Here is a 10,507-nt window from a genome sequence, read left to right as displayed (position 1 = left end):
CCATCGAGGTGCGGAAGGGCGGCTGCCTCCGCGCCACCGGCGAGGAGTACTGCAACGGCGCCGGGCTCTGGGTCAAGCTCAGCAAGGTAACGGCGGGGGGCTGGGAGGCCGCCGCGGCCTGCGCTGCCCGCGGAGGGGCCTGTCCGTCCCCTGACGGGAGCCGCCGGTCCCCCGCAGGAGCAGCTGGAGGAGTACAAGAGCGGCTGGGGGCTGGAGGAGGGCTGGGTGCTGGTGTGCAAGCACGCTGACGGCGGGGACCGGCTGGTGCCGGTGGAGTCCACGGAGCGGATCCAGCGGCAGCAGCAGCTCTTCGGGGTTGACTACAAACCCGTCATCAGGTGCGGGGTCGCCGGCCCTGGCTTCCCCGGCTCGCCCTTGCACGGCAGGGAGCAGGGAGGTTCTCACCCCCCATTCACCCAGGCCCAACTGCGTGGGGTTTTGGTGTGCTGCCCCTCGGCCGTTCCTGTCCTGGACTGAGGAGCCCCGGCCCGCTTGGCCACTTCTTCCATGGAAGTGAGGCAATAGGGATGCCAGATGTGGAGTTAACCGGGTTTGGCTTAGTCACTGTGCTTGTCACCTGCCTAGCGGGGTGTGGGCTGGAAGAAGTAGAGATGGTTGGAAAGGAAGAGGCAGCGGATGAGGCTGGAGGTGATGGAGGATGGTGGGCCTTTAAACCCAAATTTTCCCCTTCCAGCTACTCCTTGACCACCAGCTCCTTCCTTCCCTTGGGATTTTCTCACTCCCCCCTTCTCTGGGTTGTTTCAGATGGGAGCAGGTGGTGGATCTGACGTACTCCCTGCGCCTCGGAGCGAAGCCCAAGCCCATGGAGCAGGATGAGGCCGCAGTAGAGAAGCTTCGGTATGAGCTGTTTCCCAGCTTCCGCTGTGGTTGCGTGCAAGCCGCTGTCTCTCCCTGGCTGCTCAGACAGCCGTCTCCTGCAGACCGGGGGGAGAGGGGGCAAGACAGGCAGTGGGGAACAGCTCTGCTCGGCACAGTCGTGTCCTAGATAAGCCTGCACAAAGCAGACGACAGGGCAAGACCAAGGCAAGCAGGACGTGGACCTGCCTTCCCTGACCCATTAGCCTGGCTGCCCCTGTCTCTCCAGACCCATTAAGCCCTTTTCCCTGGTAGGTTTGTGCCCCCAACATGGACTTATGAATGTGACGAAGACCTGGTGCATTTCCTGTATGATCACATTGGGAAGGAGGATGAGAACTTGGGCAGCGTCAAGCAGTATGTGGACAGCATCGATGTCTCGTCCTACACGGTGGGTTAAAGGGACAAGGCTGCATCAGCCCTGCTCTGCCATGGGGCTGGGGAGCATGGGATGGTGCTTCGTGTGCTGCTCTGGGCTGGGCTGGGCTGTGTTTGAGGATGTGGGAGAGAAGCCTGGGGAGCGTCATACAGCATATTGTGTAATGTGGCCCCTGGAGGGGCTGTGGTTTGAGAAGCAAATGCTAATATTAGCTGCTAAGCTGATTTTAGGGAGGGTTTGATATTCTGTGCTCAGTGTGTGACCCTAGAGCACCTTAGAGGGTCAGCCCCAGTGTCCTGTGTGCTCTGTCTCCCTGTGTCTATGCACAGCCCAGCAAAGGGAACGGGCCAGTTTGATGTCCTCTGGCTCTAAGATTCATGACGAGGGTAACCATTAAGGGGAAGTTAATCCTACCCCCATCTGATCTTCCTTTCATTCACTGCCCTCTTCCAGGAGGACTTCAATGTGTCATGCTTGACTGACAGCCACGCCGACACATACTGGGAGAGTGACGGATCCCAGGGCCAGCACTGGGTGCGGCTCAACATGAAGAAAGGCACCATTGTCAAGTGAGGCACCTCTCCCCTGTGTGCTGGCTTGTGGCTGGGGCGAGCCCTGCAGCCCCCGCTCTCTGCATGAGTCCGTCATGGTCCGATTTTGCCCTGTGCTCCCTGCCCCTCAGGCCTTGTTCTGGCTCTGGGCTTGAAGGGGTCTTAGCATTGTCACAGGTACCCGGGGATCCCAGCAGCAGCTGCGTGTGCTTTATAACAAGTGTGACCAGGCAATGAGGGGGAGCAGCAATGAGTGTTCAGATGCAGTTACCTTCTCATTTCATGCTTCCCTTTGCAGGAAGCTCCTACTGACAGTGGATACCACTGATGAGAACTTCATGCCCAAGCGGGTCGCCGTGTATGGGGGCGAGGGGGACAATCTGAAGAAACTGAATGATGTCGGGATTGATGAGTGAGTAGATGGAGGTGGAGAGGGTAGTATGGTCCTTGCAGGGGCCGGAGGTGCTGGACACCCCGACCCTAAGCAGTCATGCCAGCACCAGCCTGGCTTAAGAGGCCCAGGGCCTTGGGACAGGCATCTTCCATGTCTGAGCTGCGGGTTCACTCTGCCTACAATAGCAGACGGCACAATCGTCAGAGCTCTCCTGATCCGATTCTGGGACTCATTGGGATCATGTTGCCTGGACCTGAGGCACCAGCAGGTTCAGGCATTCAACATAGGCCATGTTGTAGGCAACTGGGTCTGGGTTCCTGCCGCAGGCTCCCATTTCAAAAGATGCAAACCCTCTTCCCTTGCAAGCGACCGAGTGGATTTTGGCAGGATGGGCAAGGGAACAGGTCTGCAGCCCTTGTATGTGCTGTGTTTGCAGGAGCTACATTGGGGATGTGTGCGTCCTTGAGGACATGACAACACACCTGCCTGTCATCGAGATCCGGATTGTGGAGTGCAGAGGTAGGGCTGGGTGTTATGGCCACATCCATAATGCACCTGTAAGATACTGTACATTAAGAGTTTGTTCCTGTGGCTTGTACTTCTTGGCCCTGTGGGCTGTTTCAGATGAGATGCAGAAGAACCATGGGAAACTCCAGGGGGATCTGGAGGTTTGCAAGCTCTCAGCTTTCATCCTATCTTTCTCTGCCTTCAATTATTTTTTTTTTTCTTCTGTAAATGCCCTGCTTCTTCTCAGAGGTATTTCAGGCTCTGAGTGCCCAGCCCCAGAGCTGGTGGAGCTGGTCACATTCCTAGTGCTTTTACTTATAGACCTCCCACGCTGAAAAGCTTGCTTTCTCATGGTATTAGCGTATCATCCATGGTCTTCCTTGGCAGATGATGGGATTGATGTTCGCCTCAGAGGCATCAAAATCAAGTCCTCCCGACAGAGGGACTTGGGACTCAGTGCTGACATGTTCCAGCTGCCCAATTTAGTGCGCTACCCTCGCCTAGAAGGGACAGACCCTGACCTGCTGTACCGACGGGCTGTGCTCATTCAAAGGTACTGTATGGAGGGGGGCAGACAAGTGGGGTGGTGTTGCCTGCAGGGATTGGTGCCATCTCCAGCACAAGTATGGCTGGAAGCTGTAAAGCTGTGTGACTCCCCTTGGGACAGGCATCCTGGACCCTGGAGAAAATAGCAGAGTCATTTGGGAACAAAGTGGGCTCTCTGGGGTAACTCCCCTACACTTTCAGAGGAATTTTGCAGCTCAAGTTCACAGTGTCTTGTGTGTTGCAAGCGCAGCATATCTGTGTGGTGTATGGGGCAAAGGGTGCAAGGTCCCTGCAGTGCCCAGGGAGTGGGAATTTAGTACCAAAGGCTCTGTGATGTAAAAAACCATGCTGGGTTAGGTTTGGATCAGTTGTTACTTTTCTGCTTGTGTCCGGGGGTGTCTGGTCTGGAATAGGCTTGTGCAGATCCCTGTCCCTCCTGTGTCGCAATACCTTCTTCTTTGGGATTTAGGTTTATCAAACTCCTGGACAGTGTCCTGCATCACCTGGTGCCAGCCTGGGACCACACTGTTGGCACGTTCAGCAAACTCAAGGTGAGCGATTCCCTCTGTCTTGTGGGGCATCAGTCTGGCAGGGTGATTGCACTTGGGCTGTGGCAAGGGAGGCAGTCAGCGCTTGTTGCCTGTAAAGCAGCTCAAGGGAAATACCTGGCTGAGCTCAGTTCATGAAAGCTGTGAAAGGTGATATTGTTTAGAGGCTAGTTTCCTGCTAAAACACCGATGTGAAAACATATAGCTATGGGGTAACAAGTAGAATCAAACCAGAGCACTTCACCCTCAAAAGGACTTGGACCATAGCAGCACTGGGCGTGTGAGCTGGACACACATCCCCTCTGAGATCTCAGCCCAGGACACTCTGTTCCTGCACTTGCTGCCAGCAGCTTTAAGCTGGCTGTGTCCAAACAGCAAGGCTTTTACCAGTAACTTATTTCTGGTTTTAATAAGCTTTTGATTTCCATCTTTCTCGTAAGACTGAGTTTGTCCCTCCAGTTGTCTGTTTTCCTTACATCCTCTTCCAGAATACATGTGCCAGACATTGCTGGGGTAGTCCCATTCCGTGTGTTTCCAGGCTGGTGTCAGAAAGCACTGTAATTCCTGTGCCGGCTCAACATAGAACCCAAGCATTTGAGGATTCGTGTTTGTTTAGAGGAGCTTGCTTTGATTACAAATAGGAGGGACAGTAGGACCGATATTCTGGTGAGAGTGAGGGTGAAACAGAGTCCAAGCAACACTGGAGTGGGAGCGTCAGATGACGACTGATGGAGAGAGGACTGGGCTTGGTATCTCCCTTAAGCCAGAAAGCAAAATCTTTCAGAGGCAGAGGTGGAGCAAATATTGTCAAGTGAGAGGAGCTTGCTTTGATTACAAATAGGAGGGACAGTAGGACCGATATTCTGGTGAGAGTGAGGGTGAAACAGAGTCCAAGCAACACTGGAGTGGGAGCGTTAGATGACGACTGATGGAGAGAGGACTGGGCTTGGTATCTCCCTTAAGCCAGAAAGCAAAATCTTTCAGAGGCAGAGGTGGAGCAAATATTGTCAAGGAGAATGTGTCTGTGTGTGGAAGGCAGTGGCCCTGGGAAGGGGAGAGACCTGGCGGTGCAGTGGCTTCAGTAGGAAGTAGGTGACGTGTTTTGGATGCTGGGCACTTCTGATGTTTTGGACATACCTGTTGGCAGCATATCAAGCAGTTCTTGCTGCTGTCCAAGAGGCGCACAGCTCTCATTACCCAGTGTCTGAAGGACTCGGAGACCAGCAAGCCCAATTTCATGCCACGGCTCTATATTAACCGACGCCTGGCTATGGAGCACCGAGATAACCCTGCCCTGGACCCCAGCTGCAAGAACGCTGTCTTCACCCAGGTACTGTCCCTTCTGGAAGGGTCCTGACTGTTCTGGGGAGAGCGGGGCATCCCAAATCCAAAACTAACTGTAGAGAGGTGGGTAGAAGGGACAACTTGGAGCTGGAGATACCTGGAGTCCTCAAGGCCTCTTCACATGACTCATAGGCTCTACAATTACATGTGCTGATGATCCCATATCCAGGAATAACATCTAGGAGGGATTTGGGATCTCTGAGTTGAAGTCTCTGCTCTATCCTGAATGCTCTCTGTGGCATGCTGCTAATGCAGAGCATAACAATCTTGTTACCCTAAAAGGGCAGCAAAGAATTCTTGTGTGACAACAATAATGCAGCTGCACACAGTCCTGTGTTGTGGTTTTACAGCAATGCTGATCTTTCTATTGACATTCACCCCCCACCTCCAAAAGATCTACTGCTCTATGTGTGCACAAACAGCCCAGACTGCTGTGAAGTTTAATGTGTGTTCAATGTACCTCTGAGGTCAGAAAGCTCCATACAGTGGTTAGCACTGTAATTTATGTTCTCTTTCCAAAAATGAAGGGCTCCTAGACCATTTAGAGATCAGCTTCAGTCAGTATTTAAAGGTTTGGGGCAAACTAGATTTCTTCCAATTTCCTGCATTCACCTGGCACCGGTTTCCCTGGGGAGGGGATGTCAGCCTTGATCTTCTCTGCTTGTTGCAGGTGTATGAAGGCCTGAAACCCTCGGACAAGTTTGAAAAGCCTCTAGATTATAGGTAAGTGGTGTCTGGGGGAGGGAGGGGATCATGCAGTGCTGGGAGCTATGTCCTCTGTCACAGCAGGGTGTTTGGGAAGCCTGTGCGTGTCCTGTGCTCTGCAGAGGGTTTGCTAGGGCAGGAGCCAGCTCAGACATGGATCAGGGCCTGTTCCCCAAGGTGTCACCTCCCTACTGAGGATGCAGCTGTCTCTGGAGATTGAGATCTTGTCCTGTCCTAAGCCCAGGCTGGTCCACCCTAGTCCCCTGGTGTCCCTGCTGTGCCTGCTGCCTCCCCAGCACCTCCTTGGCTTTGAGCAGCACTTCAGGCGATGCCTGGTTCTCTGCAGGTGGCCGTTGCGTTATGACCAGTGGTGGGAGTGCAAATTCATCGCAGAGGGCATCATCGACCAAGGTAGGGGCTGTGTGAGGCAAGGGCTCCTCTGGAGCAGAGTTGGGGGTTGATGGGGTGACTCTGTTGCTGTAGGGGCTCTTGTTTCCTCCCAGTGTTACTGCCCATGGAGGAGAGAGGGAAGGCAGGTTGCCTTGTCCTGCCACCCCTGGACATGTCCCGGATAAGGAGTGCTGCTTGCTGGGATGGGGACCAGACCTCCATTAGTCACTAACAGCAGCTTTGACAGTGCCAATGCTCCCTCTGGCTGTCCTCCACAGGCCAGACAGGGCTGTTATTTCTCCTGTCTTATTTCCTCCGGTGCTATAAGGCTCTGACAGGAGCCTTCTGCTCAGCCCTGGGCCAGGTTGGACCAGAATTCCTCATCTTTGCTCCATAATTCTGAGGGTCAGCACATGGGGAGTTCACATCACTAAAAATGCCCTTCTTTTGGGGTTGCAGGTGGTGGTTTTCGGGACAGCCTGGCGGACATGTCAGAGGAGCTGTGTCCCAGCTCAGCAGACACCCCCGTGCCTCTGCCCTTCTTTGTGCGCACATCCAACCAGGTGCTGTGGGTCGGGGTATTTGAGGCAGATCATTCTGTGCCTGGCAATGCAGTGCTGTCCCTGTCCCCCTGCATGCCAGGGACATACCTACTTTCGCTGGTCCAAAGCTTTTCCTTGTGAAGGGTTGGGTATAGATTGCTTTGTGGCACCTCATTTTAGGATATGCTGACAAGTGCCTGCATACTTGTCTCTCACTAGGAATATTGCCAAGGAGGATGGGGGGGTTTAGCCCACTTCTGTTGTGAGAAGTGCCCAGAGGCACTGCAGGAACTGAGTTTGTGGTGCTTCATGCTGCGCTGAGATCGTGACTTGGAGTTTTGCCTCTCACTCCTGTAGGGTAATGGCACTGGAGAAGCCAGGGACATGTACGTCCCCAACCCCTCCTGTAAAGACTTCCCAAAATATGAGTGGATCGGGCAGATCATGGGAGCAGCTCTGAGGGGCAAGGAGTTTCTGGTAAGCTTTCAACCTCGTCCCTGTGTGGAGGTTTGCTGCAAAGGGAGTTGCTAGCCCCCTTCTGCAGCCTGTCCAACAGGAGCATGGGAGGGCTCTATGATCACACACTAGGACAAAAGGTGTTTGCCAGGATTTGGGGCCGAGAGGTTAGGAGAGCTCACAGCCTGAGTTTTGGGAGATGCTGCTGGGAGCTTGGGAGAGGGTGTCTGGTCTCTGCTTGGTTATGATGAGCTCTGCATGTGGACAGGGGGAGCAGGGAAGCTCCTTTGTTTCTGCGCTGTTGAGCCCTATCTCTATCTTTGGGGATGTCTCCTTTCACACAGACTCAGCAAAATCCCTGTTCTCCTTCAGGTCCTGGCTCTTCCTGGCTTTGTATGGAAACAATTAACAGGGGAGGAGGTCAGCTGGAGCAAAGACTTCCCTGCCGTGGACTCTGTGCTGGTGAGAGGGACTGGGAGGCTGTGCCTATCCTATTCCTTGTGGCACTCAGCAAGGTGGTGATTTGTGTCCCTGTCCTCATGTTGTACTTGCTTCCTCCTGTGATGTGTCAAAGAAACACACACAAAAAGGGCGCTCTTAGCATTTAATGCATCCTATAGCTAATATAGACATGTAGCCATGCTGACTACTGCTTCAAGCATGCAGTGCCCCAGGGTCTGCTAAACAGCTCTAGGGCAGCATATCCCATGCTGTGCTGCTGTTGCAGTCACTCCAGCCCTGGTTTGGGAAGGGAGGAGATGCAGGCTCAGGCACACCACTGCCCACTGGGCATCTCTCTAACAAGCACTCATCTGGGGCCTGGGCAGGTGAAGCTCCTGGAGGTGATGGAAGTCATGGACAAAGACACCTTTGAGTTCAAATTTGGGAATGAGCTGACCTACACGACAGTGCTGAGTGACCAGCGCATGGTGGAGCTCATCCCCAATGGCAGCAGCACTGTGGTGCGCTACGAGGATCGCAAGGAGTTCATCCGCCTGGTGCAAAAGGCTCGACTAGAAGAGAGCAAGGAGCAGGTAACACTGTCCCATAGCATCAGTGGTCATTGAGTTCCCAGAGACATACCCTCCCAGTCTGTTTCTGGTAAAATGCATCATGGTTAGTGTCCCTGTGCTCATTAGTGCAATAGTAGGCAGTCCTTTTTGGTGAGGTCCTGGAGCCCATGGAGTTGTTGAGAAGCAAAATGGCTTGTAGCAGCATGGGAGACACGGGGTTTTATTCCCAGCTCTGACACTGGCTTCCTGAATGAACTGGGATGCATCTCTGTGGGATCCTGTTCCCTTCTTCAGGTTCCTTGGAGCATTTGCTGAGCAGTCACATGGCTCGCATCCAGTCGAGTCCCTAGGCTCAACCACGAGCCAGAGAAATGGACAAGACATGCTGCTTACCTGCCCTATCTCCTTTTCAGATCATGGCCATGCAGGCTGGGCTGCTGAAGGTGGTGCCCCAAGCTGTTCTTGATCTCCTCACCTGGCAAGAGCTGGAAAAAAAAGTCTGTGGAGACCCTGAAGTCACAGTTGATGCTCTGAAGAAGCTCAGTAAGTGAAGGACTCTGCTGAAAACTCTTTCCCTGAAAACAAGACTGTCTTCTCTCTGTGTTGGGACAAGGAGAGGTGTGGGAGGCTGATATTAGCCTTTACTACAGTGAGAATGTGGGCCTGTATGCTTCTTGCCTTTAGCTGCGTGCTGATGGGGGCAGGGGTGTCCTCTGTCTCCATGCTGGGCCTCAGAGTAGAGGCTGGGGCATCCCTAGGCTGCCAGTATCTGAGCCTCTGTGGAGCCGAGATGTGGATCTGAATGTGCTTTCTGGGAGGGGCCTGACTGCATGTGTCCCTTGCACCTTGGGTCTATGTGCTCACACCCTGCAGCCACCTAGAGGTTTCTTCCCGCACTGGCAGAGGACCCCTGGGTGAGCAGGGGAGGCCCTCCTCTAATTTATCCAGGAGGTGCTTGGATCTTTATTATAAACTTTTCTGTATCCTTTCTGCCAGCCCGATTTGAGGACTTTGAGCCATTAGACACCCGTGTTCAGTACTTCTGGGAAGCACTCAACAACTTCACCAATGGTGAGTGATTTGCTCTGTCCCTGCATATCTTGTGCCATGACAGCTCCTGCACACTGGCTGGAAACTGGGAGGGTGAAACCACCCTCATTGCTGCCTGGGGAACAGATGGGAGCCAAGGAGAGCAAGCAGCTGGGCTGAAGGAACTGCTTGCTAGCACTGGGGATACCTGGAAGTGGCTGTACTCCATCTCACGTCCTTCTAAGGTCTGCTGATGTCTTTGCTTTTCCTTCACAGAGGATCGCAGCCGCTTCCTCAGATTTGTGACTGGCAGAAGCCGCCTTCCAGCACGGATCTACATCTATCCAGACAAGATGGGGTGAGTCCATTCTTCTGTAGACTGCAAGGCTGACAGATCCCACACTGAAGGGATGTGTGGTCTGGTCTCCCCTGCCTTGCTGGCCTGCTGACCAGTTTGTCACCTTCTTCCCAAGCTCTGAGACAACAGATGCTTTGCCGGAGTCGTCCACCTGCTCCAGCACCCTCTTCTTGCCCAACTATGCCACGTAAGTTTTGGTGCTTCCCTACATCTGGGGGACTGTGTGTCTGGGCTCTCTTCTTAACCTTGGTGCTGACCCGTAGGGCCCCATTGCTTTGCCACACTTACGTCCCCCTGCCTGTAGCATGTGTCTGCTGTGATTCTCTCTGTGAGCGGCTGGTGAAGCATAGCCTCCATCTCAGAAAGCATCTTGTCCTCTTGGCTGGCAAATGCAACAATGGCAACTCCTCCTTGTCTTTTTTTTTTTTCCCCCCCCTCTCCCCCTCCTGCCATCCCTAGAGCCAAGGTATGTGAAGAGAAGTTGCGCTATGCTGCCTATAACTGCGTGGCCATTGACACAGATATGAGTCCGTGGGAAGAGTGATGTTGCAGCCTGACCAAGCAGCATGGACAATTGTTCGACAAAACTGTGTGATGGGAAGAGCTCCCTTGTCCCCCCAGGATGTGTATATATAATAAACATATAGGTGTGAAGCCTGGCTCCCAGCAGTGGTAACCAGCACCTCTTTGGACATGGAGGTTTGGGTCTTCAGCAGGGTGGGAGCTAGCTCGGAGTGTAAATGTGATTGCAATAATGAAACCCTGGCCCAGCCCTCATACATCAGAAAGGTCTGGTAGGCTTTTGTAATGAGTTTCTCCTCCACATGTCCCTGTTGCAGCTCCACAACTCTCGCTCCTCCCAGGCTGCG

General features: G+C 53.6%; 1 protein-coding gene across 1 annotated transcript; it reads left to right on the top strand.

The window, feature by feature from the left end:
• Positions 1-2: 2 nt before the first annotated feature.
• LOC103905705 (E3 ubiquitin-protein ligase HECTD3) lies at positions 3-10,305 on the top strand (the record flags this gene model as incomplete). The annotated part of the gene is made up of 21 exons (XM_009287456.1): positions 3-86; positions 178-338; positions 766-858; positions 1,132-1,267; positions 1,709-1,824; positions 2,105-2,218; positions 2,637-2,719; positions 3,095-3,260; positions 3,723-3,804; positions 4,949-5,131; positions 5,816-5,868; positions 6,197-6,261; positions 6,700-6,803; positions 7,140-7,259; positions 7,611-7,700; positions 8,066-8,272; positions 8,665-8,794; positions 9,248-9,322; positions 9,557-9,638; positions 9,754-9,825; positions 10,098-10,305. Coding segments are annotated over 21 exons (2,301 nt in total), but the record flags the coding sequence as incomplete, so codon positions are not given.
• Positions 10,306-10,507: the final 202 nt, after the last annotated feature.

Source organism: Aptenodytes forsteri, unplaced genomic scaffold (genome assembly GCF_000699145.1).
Source record: "Aptenodytes forsteri isolate BGI_AS27 unplaced genomic scaffold, ASM69914v1 Scaffold119, whole genome shotgun sequence".
NCBI lineage: Eukaryota > Metazoa > Chordata > Aves > Sphenisciformes > Spheniscidae > Aptenodytes > Aptenodytes forsteri.
The sequence above is the reverse complement of the archived record's forward strand: the minus strand, read 5'-3'. Positions and strand labels throughout refer to the sequence as shown.